Source organism: Notechis scutatus, chromosome Z, assembly GCF_049901735.1.
Source record: "Notechis scutatus isolate UNSWTSFEM ecotype Mainland chromosome Z, rNotScu1.2, whole genome shotgun sequence".
Lineage (NCBI taxonomy): Eukaryota > Metazoa > Chordata > Lepidosauria > Squamata > Elapidae > Notechis > Notechis scutatus.
Window position 1 is genome coordinate 54321224 of NC_142025.1, and position 18423 is coordinate 54339646.

The 18423-nt window shown below is 41.1% G+C and overlaps 1 protein-coding gene across 2 annotated transcripts in view; it reads right to left on the reverse strand.

The window, feature by feature from the left end:
- Positions 1-451: 451 nt before the first annotated feature.
- The window catches only part of MTURN (maturin, neural progenitor differentiation regulator homolog), a 39872-nt gene continuing 21900 nt past the window's right edge, over positions 452-18423 (reverse strand). For both annotated transcript variants that reach the window (XM_087946150.1, XM_026686216.2), the window contains exons 3-4: positions 5999-6121; positions 452-1536 (exon numbers count right to left, since the gene is read on the reverse strand). In XM_087946150.1, the coding sequence (XP_087802276.1) occupies positions 1429-1536; positions 5999-6121 (231 nt within the window). In that variant the 3' untranslated portion in view covers positions 452-1428. The remainder of the gene's footprint in view (positions 1537-5998; positions 6122-18423) is intronic.

The following is an 18423-nucleotide window of genomic DNA, read 5'->3' on the forward strand; positions in this document are numbered from 1 at the left end:
GTGATGGTGAACCTATGCTATGCGTGCGGGAAGTGGCACACAGAGCCATCTCTCTGGGCATGCCAGCCATTGCCCATTGCTCTTTGGGGTTCTGGTGCGCACATGTGCACTGGCCAGCTGGTCTTCACATGCGTGGGAGTGCCAGAAACCAAAAGAGCAGCTCTGCCGGCACGCATGCATGCGCTGGCCAGCTGGTCTTTGCGCATGCAGGAGTGCCGGAAACCGGAAAAGCAGCTCCCCAGAGCGCATGCTGGCCAGCTAGTCTTCGTGTGTGTATGTGTGTTAAAAACTGGAAAACCAGGTGGCTGGCGCGCATGCACACACCAGTAAACTAAGCTTCCAGTTTTTGGCGCTCCTGCGTTTGCGCGTCAGGGAATTGTTCTTCTGGTTTCTGGTGCACGTGCATGCACCCATTTGGGTATTTGTTGCCAAAAAGGTTAGTCACCACTGATAAGGAATAAGTCTTTATTTTTAATTTACTTGTGTTTTTGTTAAAGCAAGTTATGAGTGTGTATTTGATTACAAAAGTATATAAAACAGATCGATAATGTCAGTTCTGTTTTACCCTTTATCTTTAAAAATTTCAGAAAATTCTTATTTTAACAAAACCTGCATAATATTTAAGTACTATTCATGAAATGTTTAATCTGTAAGGATCTTTCTACAATAACCAAAATCAAGTAAATATTAAGACATTGGATATAACACCTGTCCCTACCTACACTAATACTCATTTTCATCTATATTTTAGTCCCAACTATAATCAGGACAGCCTTCATTAATGCTATGCATTTGTGTTAGAGAGAGAGAGAGAGAACCAAAAGTGCTGATTGCATTTATTCTCTGCATGGATGGTCCTCAGTAAGAGCCTGCAAGTATTTAACACATCAAGCAGTTCAACATTCAAATCACATTCAGATCAGTGAAATGTTAATCTTTCTTCTATACAAACAAAAATGATAATAATATCAACAACAACAAAAAAGACAAGTCCATGAGAGGGGGAAAAAAAACTAAGTTAACAATGGCAGAATGCTACCAAGACAACATCATAAAATCTTAACTGAAGCAGGAGTTAATTCACATCACATCTTAGCAAAGCTCATCACAGACTTTCAAAAATAATATTGCTGTTTTGTTTTTAAACTTTGGGTTTGGGTGTCAGGTTTTCCAGTATAATGTACTAATTCAAAAATGCTAATGCAGAAGCATAAGACCCCACCTGGTAAGATAATACACATACATATATACACATACATATATATACATATACATACATATACATATACATACATACATACATATATATATACACACATACATACGTACGTACGTACATACATACATACATACATACATACATATACACACATACACACACACACACACACACACACACACACACACACACACTAATTCCTCTGAATATTACTGCTGACTGACACCCATCTGCTGAGGATCAGCTTCGGCCTCCTCTTCTTCCACATCTGCATGATATTCTTCAAAGGCATCATCCACATCTGGGAGCCCCAATAGCTTTGTAAAGAAGGAAGAAATAAATTGTAAATGTAATATGAAATATGAAATAATGACATGAGAAATATAATTTATACACCAGAGTAAACCTGAAAAAAATATTTGTGGAATGTGTGCTACTGGTATAATGCTTTTTATATAAAAGAAGCAAAACTAGGCTAGATTTTATTTAAAGGCACTTCCAGATAAATAACCCTTTCTCTCTCTGAATCTAGCTTTCAATACAATGAAAACTATCTTGACTAGTTTTCAATTTCTTTTGAATAGAAAGATGAAAGACAACCTAGAATAGGTGTTGGCTTACCTGAACGCAGTTTCTCAGCATGCCTTGGGATAATCCACACATATGGATTGAATCTGCCTTTCTGCCCAGAGACCGAGTCATCAATCTTTGCCACACCTCTTTCTGTCAGGCCAGGAAGTCCCCTAGCCCCAGTCACAACGAAGGCACAGCCACCTGATGATCTTCTTTGTGGCGTTGGCTCTGCCTCTCACCTGAACACTGGACCAGACGATTGCCAGGGCAGGAGTGGATTATCCCAAAGCATGCTGAGAAACTGCGTTCAGGTAAGTCATCGCTTATTCTCCAGCATGCCTATGGGAGAATCCACACCAAAGCTTGCAGTCCCTATGGGTGGGAAGAAGTCTGGTCCTGTGAACCCCTGTCTGTATATACTCATTATAGCATTCTTCTGCCAAAGGCCACCTCTGCTGAGGCATATGTGTCCAGTTTGTAGTGCCTTACGAAAGGAGATGGGGAGGACCACGTCACTGCCCTGCAGATGTCCTCAAGTGAGGTTTGTGTCGCACAGACAGCTGTGGTAGCTGTGTTGTTCTCAGTGAATGGGCGGTTACTTGTCTGGGTACAGGAATAGCCTAAGTCTCGTAGGCCTTGGCTATACAAGCCCTGATCCAACAGCCTATGGTTGAGGAAGAGACTTTGGTAACAATTGAAGATGGCTGAAATGAGACAATCAGGGCTTCGGTTTTGCGATACATCGATGTTCTTTTGATGTATCTGCGAAGTGTCCTCCTTATATCCAGTTTGTGCCTCCTTATATCCAGTTTGTGCCATCTGTGCTCCCTGTCATGAAATGGAGTGGGGCAGAAGTCAGGTAGGATGATTTCCTGAGCCCTATGGGAGTTTTCTTAGGGTTATCTTAGGGATGAAGGAGGGGTCAAGGCACAGGACAACCCTGTTTGTGTGGAAGGTGCAGAGGTCCACTGACTGAAAGAGCTGCCAATTCTGATATGCACCTGGCCAAGGTAATGGCCACTAAAAAGGCAACTTTGAGTGCCAAGTAGGCTTACAGATTGAAGAGGTTTAAACGGTGCCTGGGTAAGGGCTTGTAATACTATGGACAGCTTCCAGGAAGGGTACCTGTGAATCATTAGCAGTTTGAAATTGACAGATCCTTTGATGAAGGTGCGGACCACTGGATGGCGGGCTAGGGAGTCCCTCTTTCCGTAGTGCAACACCGTGGACAGGGCGGCTACCTGTCTGCTCACTGTATTTGGAGAGAAACCTTTGTCAAGCCCATCCTGAAAAAAATCCAGGACCTGCGGGATGGAAGCTGCAGGCAACTCCTGTACTAATGGTTGCTGAGGGAGGGAACAAACCAGGCTCTGGCTGGGGGGAGGTGGAATACCTATCCTGGTCTGCTTGCTTCTGAGCTCTGGATAATTATTTTTCCAATGCTCTTTGCCTTCTTTCTTCAACTCTTGTAGGCTTTCTAGAATAAAGAGCTTTTGCCTTTATCTTGTTTGCAGCCTCTTTGCTTGCAGATCTGGCCTTTCTGGGACTCTGCTTGGACCGTTCTGCACATGTGGGCTCCATGCTGTCTTGGTCAGTCATCCTGCACGCTGCAATTGAGCTCCTCTCAATCCTCCAAATCTCCTCTCTAGTAGAGATTTAAGCCCTGAGAGCCTTCCCTGGGCTGTGACAGTGGAGGCCCTACCAATCTCCTGGATAGCCTGCACAACTCGCCACGCTATCAAAATGGCTGCCGCCAACCCCAAAAATCAGTTGTTAGGCACGAATAGGAAAAATGGCCACCCCCGCCATTACTCAGTTGAGCCTGGGGTTGCAATGGCGCGCTGGGGGCAATTGTGGCTTCAGTGCCCTCCCCAGGGAGAAGGGGATCATTTAGGGGCTCTCCCCTGTCTGCCTGGGCTGTTAGGCCTTCAATTGGTAGTTCAGGGGAGCCGCAAAAAAGGGAGCAGGTACCTGTTTATGATGTTTTTTTCTCTTTTAAAAGCTTTGCAAACCTTTAGGGGAATCCACATTTTAAAATGCTGCTTTCTGCTGAAATTGTTGGAGCCAAACTTTGCCACGTCTCTATAGGGCCAAGACTGAGTCATGACTGGAGCTAGGGGACTTCCTGGCCTGACAGGGGCATGGCAAAGATTGATGACTCAGTCTCTGAGCAGAAAGGCAGATTCAACCCATTTGTGTGGATTCTCCCATAGGAATGCTGGAGAACTGGCTAAGTTACAAGTGGCAGGAAAGCATCAGAAAGAACCCATGAACTTGCTTGCAAATTTTTAACATCTATTAGTGAATTAAGGCTTCTAATATCTAACTCTGTATCATATGTTTCAGAAAAAGCTAGCCGGAGAAGGAAAGCAAAGGTGGCATGATTGAGGGATGTTTGCAAGAAAACAGATAATTTGATAAGTGACTAATTACAATAAAATTTTATCAGCATGCTTCACTTAAGACAATGTCAGAATTTCATCTGTTACAAAGAATTTTAAAATATTTCTTATTCAGAAGCTGCAGCCAATTCTAGTTCTCAGACATTCAGATATTCTTAGTAAAATACTTAACTTTGCAAACACTTGTTTGTTCTTAATTTGTACATTCAAAGACATTTTTAAAATCTCCATATGAAAAAGTGCAACAGATTTATAAACTTATTGCTGCTCAATTATTGGTAAATCTGAAGGGGCTTCAGGTATCAAGAAAAATACAAGCATTTCCAGATGAAAGATGTGTAATTATTCAAATTATAACCATTGAAGTTTTCTTGTAATATAAGAAAAAAGGTGGAATATATATTTAATAGTATAGTTATAAAAAAATAAGAAGCCCAGCACTGTAATTTTTTGGATTCTATATTTTTAAATTAAAATTCAACTGAAGGAGACTGACAAATGCTTTTCAATGACAGCATCAGAAAACCTTCATATGAAAACATTCCTGAAAATAAGCATCCCTTAAAAATCAGTGAAATTATCAAATTAAAACTATATTTGTCTAATACTCTAATTAAGTTTAAGGCTGCTACATATAGTTTGAGCTGGGGAACAAAAAGTTAATCTATTGTTCTGCTGATAGGTACAAAATATATCCTCAATATAAATCAACATCTAACTTATATTTGTGAAGTAATTTGCAATTCAAAACATGATTGCAAAAATGCATGATTGCATTGGGCAAAATATACACAAAATGTGTGTGTTTAAGTACTAAAATTGAAAACTGCAGAAAGTATAATTAGTAATATGCATAAAATGCATCTGAATTCATTCATATACAAAAGGAGCCATTACTGAAAAATGAACAATAAAAATTAGTGTTGTTCATTTCTCAGACTTGGCTTCTTTTGTATGAATGACAGCAGATTAGGCATCCCAATGTTTCTTGTTCTTTTTAAATGAAACTGCTGCTTTTATTTACATAAAAAACCATTTTCAAGTAAATGTACTTATAGCTACATTTCTATTGACAAGTCTTTGAAGTCTTGCTTTAACTACTACGTTCAATAATTTACATGATTTTGAATCATAAAATCAGTTACCAGAATGTGTAAAAGTTACACATTTGGGGCCAAAGTTTATTTTTCTGCATTTGTCTATCTCATATCAATCTACTAACATACGTAAGATCATTTGAAGAATTATACTTACCTTCCATGCTATTTGTACCTGGAGAAGGTTTTACCTGAAGAGGGTGGAATAAATACCTGAAGAGGGTGGAATAAATAAACCACAAAGAGCTAGCAACTTATTTTATTACCTACTTTGAGTGTTTTTAGAAGTATGGAAAATATCAAAACACTATTTGAATAGGATGCATATTTTTTTCAGTTTGTGAGGTAAAGAGTGCTTCCTTCTGGTGAAAGTCAATATATTTTCATTATGAAATTCCCTAAAAAAGTAGTAGAAAATAGTTCCACCACAGAAATCAATATAGACATCCTCCCTATAGTTCTTTAGACCCAACATTTAAATATGAAGCCTCACACAATTTCTCACTTGGCTGGGGAGTCAGTATGATCTGCCTCTGCCCCAGCAGGGAGTCTGCAAAATGGAAGATCAGAGATGGAAAAAATAAAGTAAGACTGATGAAAATAAATTTATTTATTTGTGTTTTGCCAGACAGCTTATAGACGTTAGAAGAAACATATTCCAGTGGTGTATTGAATCCAAATCTTTGGAAAAGAAAATGTGCACTTACTGGTCTAAATGATTTGAAGACTTTTTCCAGAATTTCATGTAGTGTCTTTTTACCACACGAAGAAATGTAGTCTTGAGCCAACTGCAGAAAGGGCAAACAGTCCTCACTTTCACTCCAGACGTGCTGAAAGATAAGGCAAAGGTAGCCAACCAGAAATGAAAAATGCCAACATACAAATGCTATTTGAAACTCTGAAAGAGGAAGATGATACTCTGATGCTCTAGATGTTGCTGAACTACAGTCCCAGTAACTCTAGTCAGCATGGCCAATTGTAAGGGAAGCTGGAAACAATTGTCCAGCAATATCTGGAAGGTTCTAATCTGATCTGTGGAGAGTATCAAGAAGAAGCTAATACCCAGCACTATGAATCCCTACCCCCAAATCCAACCTTCTCTAGTTTTAATATTACAGTAGAACCTCTGGTCACGACCGTAATCTGTTCCATGACTTCAGTCACAATCCAATTTGGTCAGTGAGACTGACTGTGCATGTGCGTAAAAAGAAAAAGATGCGGAAGGGAAAATTGGCACGGAAGGAGAAATCGCCACTGCTGTGTTTGATATCGCCACTGAGAATTTGTTCGCGACCAGATGCAAAGATTTTCTGAAATGTTTGATCGTCACCCAATTTGGTCAGTCAGAAGCATTTGTAACCAGAGGTTCTACTGTACTGTATTATAATTACTGTATATAAGTCCTACCTTTTCCATCAATAATATCTGCAATAATATCTCTGCACACCTGGGCTATTATGTGACAAGAAAATTTATACCTTTCACTTATGCAACATGCAAGCTCCTTCCTTGCCCGTAACATAGCAGATGGATAAGAAATGACAAGGTTCAATGCCCACCATTGGCATTGTCAAGCAACTACCAAGGGCTCTCAGCCAAACTCCAGAGCCTCTTGAATCTGCTGATGCTTCTTCAGTTATTAGCAGCTGAATGCCTGTCCTGGGTGAACAAGTTATAACAGTTTGATATTTCTCCTTCCCTTTCCATTTAGTCTCCATTAAGCAAAAATTGCAAATCAAGTTTAAATAATGAATAATGCAATTAACTGGAATATAATTAGATTATATTTGCAGGTAGAACAAGGTAGAGGGGGAAAAACAGGTCTATAAGCCCTCCTATGCCAGTGGGCTGCTAAGGGTTTTTGTCTATTCACAACAAACTGATTTTGGGCCAATATTAGTTACAAAGCACCACTATATTGGAAGATGATTTACTATTCTACTCATAACACTCTAATTGCCATTCACTTTTATCAATTTTTAGAAGTTACTCACACTTCAAACATTGGCTTACAATTGCCATATTTTTAATTTTTTAAGGAAAATTCTATGATCTTAGTTTGAACTTGCAGTTGCTCAACTTTTTAAAGAAAATCTAAAATGCCATGCATGGCAGTAAATTTGATGGACACCAATAGAGGCAAATCTTAACGGCACAGATTTTCAAAGCCTTAGTCCAAGTTTAAAAAAATGAGGCAAATTCAGGCAAATTATAGATTAATTACTGTCAATAAGATCATCCCTTCCTAAACTAGCACCTTCAAATATGTTGGATGATTGGATATACTGACTAGGAATTTTTGCACATTATTGTTTCCACGCACTAAGAAAATATAGTTTAAGAAAACTGTTTTCAGATCTTTTATCAATCAATTCTATGCATACATCAAATAACAGCTTAGATTTTAAGATGCTATAGTTGAGTAATCTTGCTTATCTCTGTTTCTAAATGAGCCATCCAAAGAAATAAATCTGAAAGAAGATGATTAAGCTAAGCTTTGGCAGACTATAGGAATCACTGAATCCTAGGCTAGAGGGCAAGTACTAACAAGTGCCTCTCAGTGTGTCTGCATTCTCTATGGGCTGATCAATGTAATAAAAGTTCAGGCACTCTTTATCACTTAATGTCTGGAACATTAAAGGAAGACTTATTAACATGCATCATGAGGGAGGCCAAGCTTTCTCAACACCTGGCATCACTTCAAAAAAAAAAAAACTTGTCTTTGGAAGCAGCTTCAATATTCAAGAGATCTTTCAGATGACAGAAAATGGAGCATTTTGGTTGGATTGTTCAGTAGCCCAGCTTGGCAAAAAGTGTGTGTGCAATAAAAATTAAATCCCAACTGATAATGATTTGTATAATAGAGCAGAAGGAACGATAAAAATTACAAGGCTGGAATATTATATTACATCCTGCTATCATTATTTTTCTGTGATAGGACCTATAAAAATTTTTGCATTTGCCATCCAGTTCATGATGGAGCTTAAATATTTTAAGAAGACTTTCTAAAATTCCTATTCTGTGCATATTGGTAGATAACATTTTATTGCTTTCATTATGTTTATAAAATGTCTAGAACCATTAGGAGTGAATAGAATAAAATCTGTTCAATAAAATAATCACTGATTGCTCATCTACACCAAGAAAAATAGCAGAACTAAGTATGTTGAAATAAAATAAATGCTTTGCTTTTTATTTTTGTTGTTTAATCTTCTTTCATTTCCCTTTCCTTTCTCAGTTTATTTTCTCCAAACTATTGAATTTTAGATTGTAAGATCCTCAGGCAAGGATTGTCTTTTTATGCTTTGAAAGCCCATTTACGGATGAATGAATAAAAATTCACATTGGAAAAGATTCCACTATAGATGTGTAGGCAATTGAAAGGAAAAAATAGTAATTAATCTATACTTGAAAGAGGCAGAAAAAAGCAACATGCAGACCTGGATATTTTAAATGATAAAATTAAATCTTCTGGATTCCCAGATATAAACATTGGCATAATTTATACCACCACCCCATCTAAATTGTATATTTGGATATTTGTTTAAAGGTTCAGAAACTAAACTGAATGAAACTAAAGCCATGAATTCCTTCTTTCCCTCCTACTGTAGGTTGATGTGAGTGAAAATCTTAGTTTGATATAGGACAAGTTCCATACTTTTCCTAAATAAAAAGCTGTGCTTTACAGTGGTTAATAGCCAGAATCTCATCCGGAAATTAAGCCACAGCTCAAGATTTGTCCCTTAATAAACCAGGAACTTAGCATTCAAGTTCTGGCAACAGAAAAAAGAAAGAGAAGCCTCATGGATTATGAAGATGAAAACCTGAAAGCTAACAGTGAATGAGATGGGAAGATAAGTGATAAATGTACAGGGATTAACACATTTACAGATGCTACAAGAATGGAAAATTTAATGGTATATTCTTGAAATAGCATTAGTTAGCACTAACTCACAGAATTAGTTGAAAGTTAGTAAATTTAGCCTTGGAAAGATAAAATCAATGTATACAACCCCTCCTCTGTGATTCAGCACTGAGACAAAAAGTATTTAAATAATTATCCTTAAATGAAGGTCATTGTGCTCTTGCCCAGAGTGTTTTCTGATTTTCCTATCTAATTCTACAGCCCTGAGATTTCCTCAAGGCGTTCTATCCAAATACTGGTAGCAGTTAAGGTCAACCCTACATGAATGTTTCAAGAATAGTCAAAAACAGTTAGGTGCGGCTTTAATATTAAGAGGAGAAAAATAATGCTTTTATTAAAGTAACAGTATACACACAGTTAAATACATGGTTGCTAGCTAACAAAGAGAAAAAAGGAGGGTAATTGTTTTTGCTTCCACCGTAGCAGCTAAAAAAAGATTAAGCAAGGTTAATTTTTTTCCCTCTGTTAAAAACAAAGCTGTATAAACTATACAGCTAAAATGTTCTGTATTCTGTACAGTGGTAGATTTTCTCTTCTGTTCAGATGCAGATAGATAAACTCAACAAAACATTCATACAAAGTCTTTATTATTGGTTCATCAGGTATCCTCCTAACTCACATTTGTGACGAAGTTCTTCTTAATATCCAATCCTTTGCATATCTGTCTTGTAGGTAAAAAGATGGTTATCTCCTTATCCCTTTCCTCCCATCTCGTAACGGTAGAGGTAGAGCAGCTACCACAAGTCCATGAGTTCAGGCAAGAGTGAAGAAACCTCCCCCAACCCATCGAGGGTCAATTTAGTGACCAATCAGGATTACAGATGTGGTCATGTGACATGGACTACATTTCCCAGGATACCTTAACTACATTTACCATGATGCATTCCCTTAAGGGGACAGCTCACAATTGCTAACTAACTATCCAATTCCCATACACTGGCTAGACAGCACACTCCCCGCCTGGAATTGTAAATTCTACTATTAAGAGAAGAAAAAAAAGGAATTAACTATAAACTAAGATAAGCAGTAAACAGTAATACTAACTGAATAGCAGATAACGATATAACTAAGATAAACAGTTAGCTATATAACTAAGAGAAACAGTAAACATTAATAAAGCATCACACAAACCAAAGCATGCAAAGCTTGAGGTTCAATCTTCAAGTTCAGCCTCTTGGTGCAAGTCTGCTGGTCACCTCTGGCGGCCTTTTAGGGTGTACAGGTACTCTTGGTGGCAATGGTGAGAGTCTGGTGGTCGCTTCTGGCGGCTGTTTAGGGTTGGAACAGTACTCTTGCTTCCACAGTGTCAAAGGGTGTCAGGAAGCTGTTGGAAAGGGTGTTGTGGAGGCATATGCTCATGTAGAGCATCTTAGTGGATGTCTGGTGGTTGCTGGTGGCCATTTAGGGTGTCCTAGCGAAAGTGTACTGGTCGCCGGTGGCCTTTTTAGGCTGGAACAGCATTCTTGTTTTCGATGGTGCTAAAAGGCATTGGAATGGATGGTGCTAAGGCATTTGCCTGGGTTGGGGCCTGCATCCGTTCTACACTGACAATTCCTGAGATTCCCCAACCCAGCTATGTAGGGGGCTGAGATCCAAATAACTAATCAATATTATCTGTTATGCATGCATTATTAGGGGAAGGGCAAAGGGCTGAATGTGACCACCCCTTGACTAAAAATTGCTTTAAGATTGTAATTGGGGCCTTTTATTAGCTTTTGAGCCAGGGTCCTTATATCTTGGTACCAAAATAAAAGTATAATTTTGGACCACACCTTGTGTCCAGTTACTTATTGGCTTCAACACCAAGCAAGAGCCCAGTTTGGGGACAACAATTGCACTTCAAAAAGCAAGCAATGGTATGCAACAAAATTTAAATTTGATTTAGCTAGTTAAATCTTCATCTTTTTTTACATTAAAGACTGAAATTCCCAAACAATCTTTGGAGTCTTTTCGGCAATTATATCCAATAAATGGGGAGATCAGAGATGGCCCTCAAGTTACAGGTCATACATCCTCACAACAATCATATAAGGTACATTTGGACAAAAAGATAATGACTTTGTGCTGGTTAGACAGTATATAGTTAGTTGGGAATTGGGAGCTGTCCCCTTAAGGGAATGCTTCATGGGAAATATAGTTGATGCCTCATGGGAGATGTAGTTCATGTCATGTGGTCGCATCTGTAATCCTGATTGGTCATTGAATTGACCTCTAGTTGGGTTGGGGGAAGCCTTTGTTCACTCTTGCCTAGAGTCAGCATTGTGTTGGAGCTTCCCTTGCTGTATTGTTATGGGATGAAAATAACCATCTTTTCACATTATGAAGACGACTATGCAAAGATTGGACATTAGATGAATCTCAACATAACTGAGTTATACCTTGAGGATGACTAATATAATCCAATAAAGAAAACTTTGTATGGAAGCCTTTGTAGTGTTTAACTACCTGTCTCTATATTCAGCCAGAAAATTAGAGAGGCAGCATAGTGAAAAAATGTTTAATCTGATTTCCTAAGAAAGTGAAAAGATGTTTAATCTGATTTCTTATGGACAGTGAAAAAAAAGTGAGTCCAATTTCCTCTTAGTTAAAAGAAGCTTGATCTGACTTCCTCTTAACCAAGTATGAAGCTGAGTGAAATCCTTTCAAATTGGAAAGCAACAAAGGATTTAACCCCTGAATCTCTCTCTGAGCAAGAAAGTTATAAAGCCAATTTAATTACTGGGAGGGGCCAGAAATCCCCCCATTTGCAAGAGACAAACAAGTGGCATCATCTCTGTCTCCCTCATGTCATAGAGGAAATAGGCACTAAAAGGGGCCTATCTTTACTCAAGTTTATGATGGTGGTCTCCAAGCAACTGAGTTGTAAATACTTTAGGTTGGCCTTGCAAGGAACTGAGGAAATGTATTAGCAATTGAAAGAGATCTCCATGGAGATAAGTCATTTCCATAGATATGAGCCATAAATACCTTTGGTCACTCTGCATGTAAAAACCAACCTCCCTAAAGAGGGAATCTACATCTGTAAGGAGGTAACCAAACCCAGCCTGTTGTTTAACTTTGTTTGCAAAGCTGAAGCAGCATTCCCCTTACTGGAATTTAGAGGCAATCTCAAATCTAAGGACGCCAGCCTACATTCCTCAACAAAGGGAACAAGCCTAAGCACAGCTTGCTCCAAAACAGTAGTTAAATCTGCAGCATCCTTTGGTGACTAATCTTCAATGTCACGAGCCTGTAATCAAGCTAACCCTTGCAACGCACCCTCTAGTGGCCAACCAGCATTGCACCAGTGTCTTCCAGAGCTTGCAATGCACCCTAGTGGCCAACCAGTGAATTTCAGCGGTGTCTCCTAAATTCAGCTACCCGCTTGCAATGCACCCCAGTGGTCAAGTAGTGAATTTCATCAGAGTCACCTAAATTCAGCTACCCGCTTGCAGTGCACTCTAGTAGAAAAAGGGGAATTGCACGGAAAACTGCTAAATTTTCCAAAATTCATCCTTTGCCAATTTAAACCATGGCAGCGTCTTCAGCCATGACAGATATCTCTGATGTGCCAGAAGACTTGAACCCTCCACCCACCTTTGATGTAAATGTGGAGCTTGGTTCCCAAAACCCAAAATCGGATGTCCAAAGTTCTGAAGAGACAAGGGTACCTCAGAAAACCTACAACCTGAGACAGCAAAGAAAGCCTAACGGAATTAGGCTTGAGGGAGGATGGAGTTACACTTGAGGGAGGATTGGCACAGGCAGTATCAGTGCTATACAGACTCATGGTCGGAGCTGCTGAGGATCTGCGATACCCCCAAATGCAAGTTGTCTCTTGAGAACATCCGCTTATTGGAGAAAGAGATAGATGAGCTTCTCACACATTGGAGAGACAGCAAAAGTAACCTCAAAACCATCTAGTCGAGGCTGGGTGACTCAAAGCTCAGAGAACACATACAATGCTTCAAGGAATTAAACAAGGAACACGAGGACTACATTCAGAGAGGCGAAGACTCCCTCCAGGCAGCACTCCACAACGCGCTACAGGCTGGAAGAAATGTCAAGGGAGAGGGCCACATCTGATGTAGCCCCTCGATCACACGTGGCTTCCTCCCATTATTCTAAGAAAGCCTCCTCCCTCCATCCCAAGCCAACTAGATCTCAAGTAGGTTCCAGCGTCTCACGGCAATTCTCTGCTGCTAGATCTTCCCATCCTTCCAGAGCATCCTCCCGTCACAGTGATGCATCTGAGGCCTCAAAAGCAGCAAGTTATACCGAACAAGCTGCAGAAGCTCAAATTGAAGGTGCAGTAGCGAAGGCATATCTATGTGCAACGATGGAGGTGACATGGCAGAAGAAGGCGGCGGCAGCTCAAGGAGCAGAAATGGCCAGACAACAGGCAGAAATGGCCAGGCAACAGGCAGAAATGGCGAAAGCTCAGGCCCAATTGGAGTTGCTCGAACGACGAAGGGAGATGGCAGCAAAGATAGCACAGGCTGCAGCATTGCAGAAGGCAGCCAACAATGCCTCCCTCAACTTCAACCTTGGAGAGTTGGAAAGAGAGAGCCCAGATAAATGTGTCAAGGACTATGTGGATGAGCAGTACTCGCTACGGCATGAGCAGGCGGAACTGGCACAGTTAGCTAGCAGTCTCCCAAAACCAGGGGATCAAGGGGGAGAATCTCAACCACAGGATCTAAATGTCAGTCAAAATATTGATGTTGTTATTACCAAAATTACTGTTTCTATTCCAAAATGCTCCGGTAAAATTGATTTTTTTAATCAATTGGATTAGTATTAAAATTTATTTGGCAGGGGAAAAAGCCCAGAATTAGACTGAAATTGTTACAGGATGCTACTGAAAGGGGAGGACTTGGTTTACCAGACTGGGAAATATACTATAGAGTGGCCACTCTGACCTGGATTAAAGATTGGATAAGTGTTAAAAACAAAAGAATATTAATATTAGAAGGATATAACCTACAGGCAGGGTGTTATCCTTTTTTGTGGCAGGACAAACACCAAATTCATGGTTATTTCCAAAGGCACAAAATTAGGCAGACCTTACTAAGTGCATCGAACAAAACTAAATCTCAATTCTACGTTGAAATACCAACTTGGCTATCTACATTGGAAGCATTAACATACCCACATTTATTGTGACAAGGACAGTTCATTACATATGAGAACATATTAGATGAGAAGGGAAACTTAAAAACAAGACAGGAGCTGAAAGATTTGGGATTTGAGATAGAATGGTGGGCCTGCTTACAATTACAATCAAGGTATAGTAAAGATATGAAAGAATGGGATATTAGTAAATGGAAAACAGAATTAGATAAAATATTATTAGGAGCGGACGAGAAATTGATCAAAAAAATTTATAAAGTACTATTGGAATATAAATTGGAAGAAGAAAAGGTGAAAGAAACGATGCTGGCCTGGATGAAAGATTTTGGATATGGTATAAATCTGGAAGATTGGGAAATTTTATGGGACAGGAATAGGAAAATTACTCTGGCGGCATCATATAAAGAAAATTTACTAAAAATGTTCTATTGATGGCACATCCCGCCATCAAAACTAGCAAAAATGTATCCAAAATTATCTCCTAAATGCTGGAAATGCAATAAAGAAATTGGAACATATTACCATGTATGGTGGAAATGTGAAAAAGCCCAAATATATTGGCTGAAAATCAGAAACTGGTTAGAAGAGATGTGTAAAATTAAAATAAGAGTTCAGACCTGAAATTTTCTTATTGGGAATCAATGTGGGGAAATATAATAAAGAGATAATATATTTAATAATCCATGTCACCACTGCCGCGAGACTAGCTCTTGCCCAGAGATGGAAAGGAAATGATATGCCAGAAGAGATGGAAATAATTAGAAAAATTTGGTTGTGTACTGAAATGGATAGAATAACTCAAGAATTAAAAGACTGAATCTGATTATTACAGAATTTGGGAGAAGTTTTACCACTGGTTTAAAAGAAGAAAGGAGTAACTCTAGCAAAGATGATTAATATTTATGCACATGTGTAAATTTGTATTTTTTGTTATGTATGCACCACATTCATTGTTTTTAATGTTTTTTTTTCTGTTTGTTGTTTATTAATAAAATTATTTTAAAAAATTGATGTTGTAAGACCTAAAACTTGAGACTCCATCCCCAAAAACAGAAAACCTACCCCAATGACTCAAGAACTACAGGGCAAGCAAATCAGCCCACTGAAGATTTCTCAGCAAGGAGACATACATCAAGCAGCAACTTCCCAGCTCAATCCAAGGGCAATGGAATTCCTGCCACAACCTCAACACAATTCGAGCTCAGAGATACACCAAGAGGAACACGGTCGGCCTGTCCAGCAGCATGAAGCACAACCATTGCATATGGCATGGCAGGACAACCTCCTCAGGAAGTACAGAGAAGATGACTATGAGCCGCCGCTAAGACACAACCCGGACCAAGTCTACGAGAATCCAACGGGAGACCTCACCATATCAATGCACCTTACTTACAACCCCCATGCAATCTCAACCGATGATCCAGAGAGTTGGCACTGAGGAGAGGAAAGCTAAATTTGGCCTCTAGTGGTGTATACAAATTTTCTGACAAACCAGGCAAAGGAAAAGTATCTATGGAAAAGTATCTTCATGCGCATCATTCAGGCCGCATGCCTGCAGCCTGACAAAGTACTTGTACATTTGATAGCATGGCTGGGGCTGCAGAAGCATGAAGGATATTTACGGATCCCACTTGAGAGACCCAGACGCTGCCCTTCGGTTAACGTGGAAGAGACTCAACGAGGAGTATGGCGCTCCCACAGAGGTGGAATCCTCATTTTTGGCCTGCATCTACAGCTTCCCTAAAAGGGGCGTTGGTTCTTACCTGATACGCCCGTTCTCTTTGAGCTGCGAAGAGCATCCAGTAGTGGGAGGTGCTCCAGTCTCTGCACTCATAGGCTGAGCTTGAATTGAGGAACGCTCCTCCTCCACGTGACTCCTCCGTAGCGTTCCCCAGTTTTGCGAAGATGAGAAGAAAAAAACCGTGTTCTCATCCTAACTACCTAATGGTTCATTGGCCGAAACAAGATCCCCCACCAGACGGTGAAATTTGGGTGGGGCTGGATGCTCTTCACAGCTCAAAAAGAACGGGCGTATCAGGTAAGAACCAACGCCCCTTTTCCTCAGAGCTGCTCAGAGCATCCAGTAGTGGGACATACCAAAGTTTGGCCTGTCCTACGGGAGGGACTCTGTCTGGTCCGGAATCTCCTCAGGGTCTCTGAGGACCCGCTGTAGGACTCGTCTATCTTGGGCGCCAGAAGGGTCTGCTTCCTGATCCCCGAAAGGGCCTTTTATAACTGCCGCCCCTTCTATTCCTGTCGCCCGAATCGGCACGATTCTGGGGTTGGGCCGACCTAAAGGGTGGGGGTCTTTGGTACCTGGGTGAGAAAGGAGTCTGGTAGAAGGGTCGAAAGGACCCTCTCCAAAAGGACTGTGAGGTTCTGGGTTCTGATCTCCGCAAGAGAGAGGGGAGAAATTTTTTCTTACTCCGGCTCTCCATCAGTAAGGGGTCTAGAGCCGGGCCGAATAATTTGCCTCCCGCAATGGGAGTGGAAGCCAATTTTACCTTGTTCTTAACGTCTGCCTGCCAATGTCTCAGCCAGAGGAGACGACGGGCTGTGACGTGTGATGTGATTGCTCTGGTGGAGAATTTGACAGAATGGTAAGTGGCGTCGGTCGAGAACTGCAGCCGTGAGCTTGGCGATGTCCTGATGTGCCCTGACATTTGATGCAGGGACGTCCTGATGTGCCCTGACATTTGTTTGAGCTGGCGGAGCCATCGAATCGATGACCTAGTGAAGAAAGATGCGGCCGTAGCCGATCTAATGGCCCAGGCATCAGATTGGTGTGCCCGGCGCAAGGCCAGCTTGGCCCGCTTGTCCTCTGGTTTCAGGGCCTCCAGTGCGTCACTGGGGGTTGAGGAGGAGGCTAGGCCCACTATGGGCTCGTCAACCACAGGGGTACTCAGTAGTTTAGAGAATTCTGGGTCCAGATTGAAAAATCTCTTATCATGGCCAGATGGGGCCGGAGGCGCCCCTGCAGAGGCTAGCTGTTTTGACACCAGATCAGAGAAAATGGGTGGAGTTGGGATGACTTTGGCCTCCACTACGGGCTGTTTAAAGATAGAGTCATCTGGCCCCTCCGGGACTGCAGGAGTGGGGTCAGAGGGTGACTGCGTATTCAGGCCTGAGATATTCTTGGCCTTGAATAGTAGGGACTTTATATAAGTGTGACTTGAATAAGCCCACGAAGGAGGGCTGATCGGGGGTGAGACCCTCGTCCTCGGACATCTCCCCTTCCAATGGCTCCGCCTCCGATAGGGGCTCGCTGTACTGCATGGACCCCAAATCGAAATCCTCATCTTCCCTGAATTGGTCCAGACCCCCTTCCTCCTCCTCCTCCTCCTCCTCCTCCCTTTCTGTAAGAGGGATGTCCCTCTGCAAGTGTAGTTTGCATGGGGTAGTTCCGATCTGGGCAAGAATCTTACAGATTGAGATTCGTGGTCAGGGGCCATCAGGTAGAGACTGGGCCTGGTTATCTGCTGGAGTCCTTCCGCGATCCCTTGGCAGATAGCCAACTCCATCCAAGATCTCACTTTCTCTGGAACCTCGTCTATGAGTGGGTCCTCTTGGCGTAGGCCAGTGGCTGTAGGGGTGAATGTAGCTTCAGGTGCCCGTCTAGCCGGTGTTCCAGGAGCCAGAGCCTGTTGACCCTGTGAGGGCAAGCTGTGTCTGGATAAGGAGGAATAATCTAGAGGGGGGGTGAGCAGAGGTAGAGGGAGTGGAGGGTGGGAGGACTGGAGGCCCTGTACGTGACTCTCTGGTGCGTCTGTCAATCTCTTTTTCCAGCGCTTTGTGGCGTCTTAAGGCATCCCTCTGGGAGGCTTTGGAGGTCTCCTTAGCCTGCCTGCGCAAATGGTGGGTTTTGGCTTTGGCCTTCAAAGAAGGTCCTCTGGAAGAATTACCATCTGCCATTTCAATAAGTAATAAGTAAATTGCAGGATATGATAAGAGTCAATTTGAGGCGGTTGGCACGCCAAGGGACCGACCTGCAACAAGGCCGGGTGCTCTAATAATTATTTCACACACCCCTTTTGGATTTCTTTTTTTTATATATATTAATTTTTTTTTATTATGTATATATGTATATGAAAACTG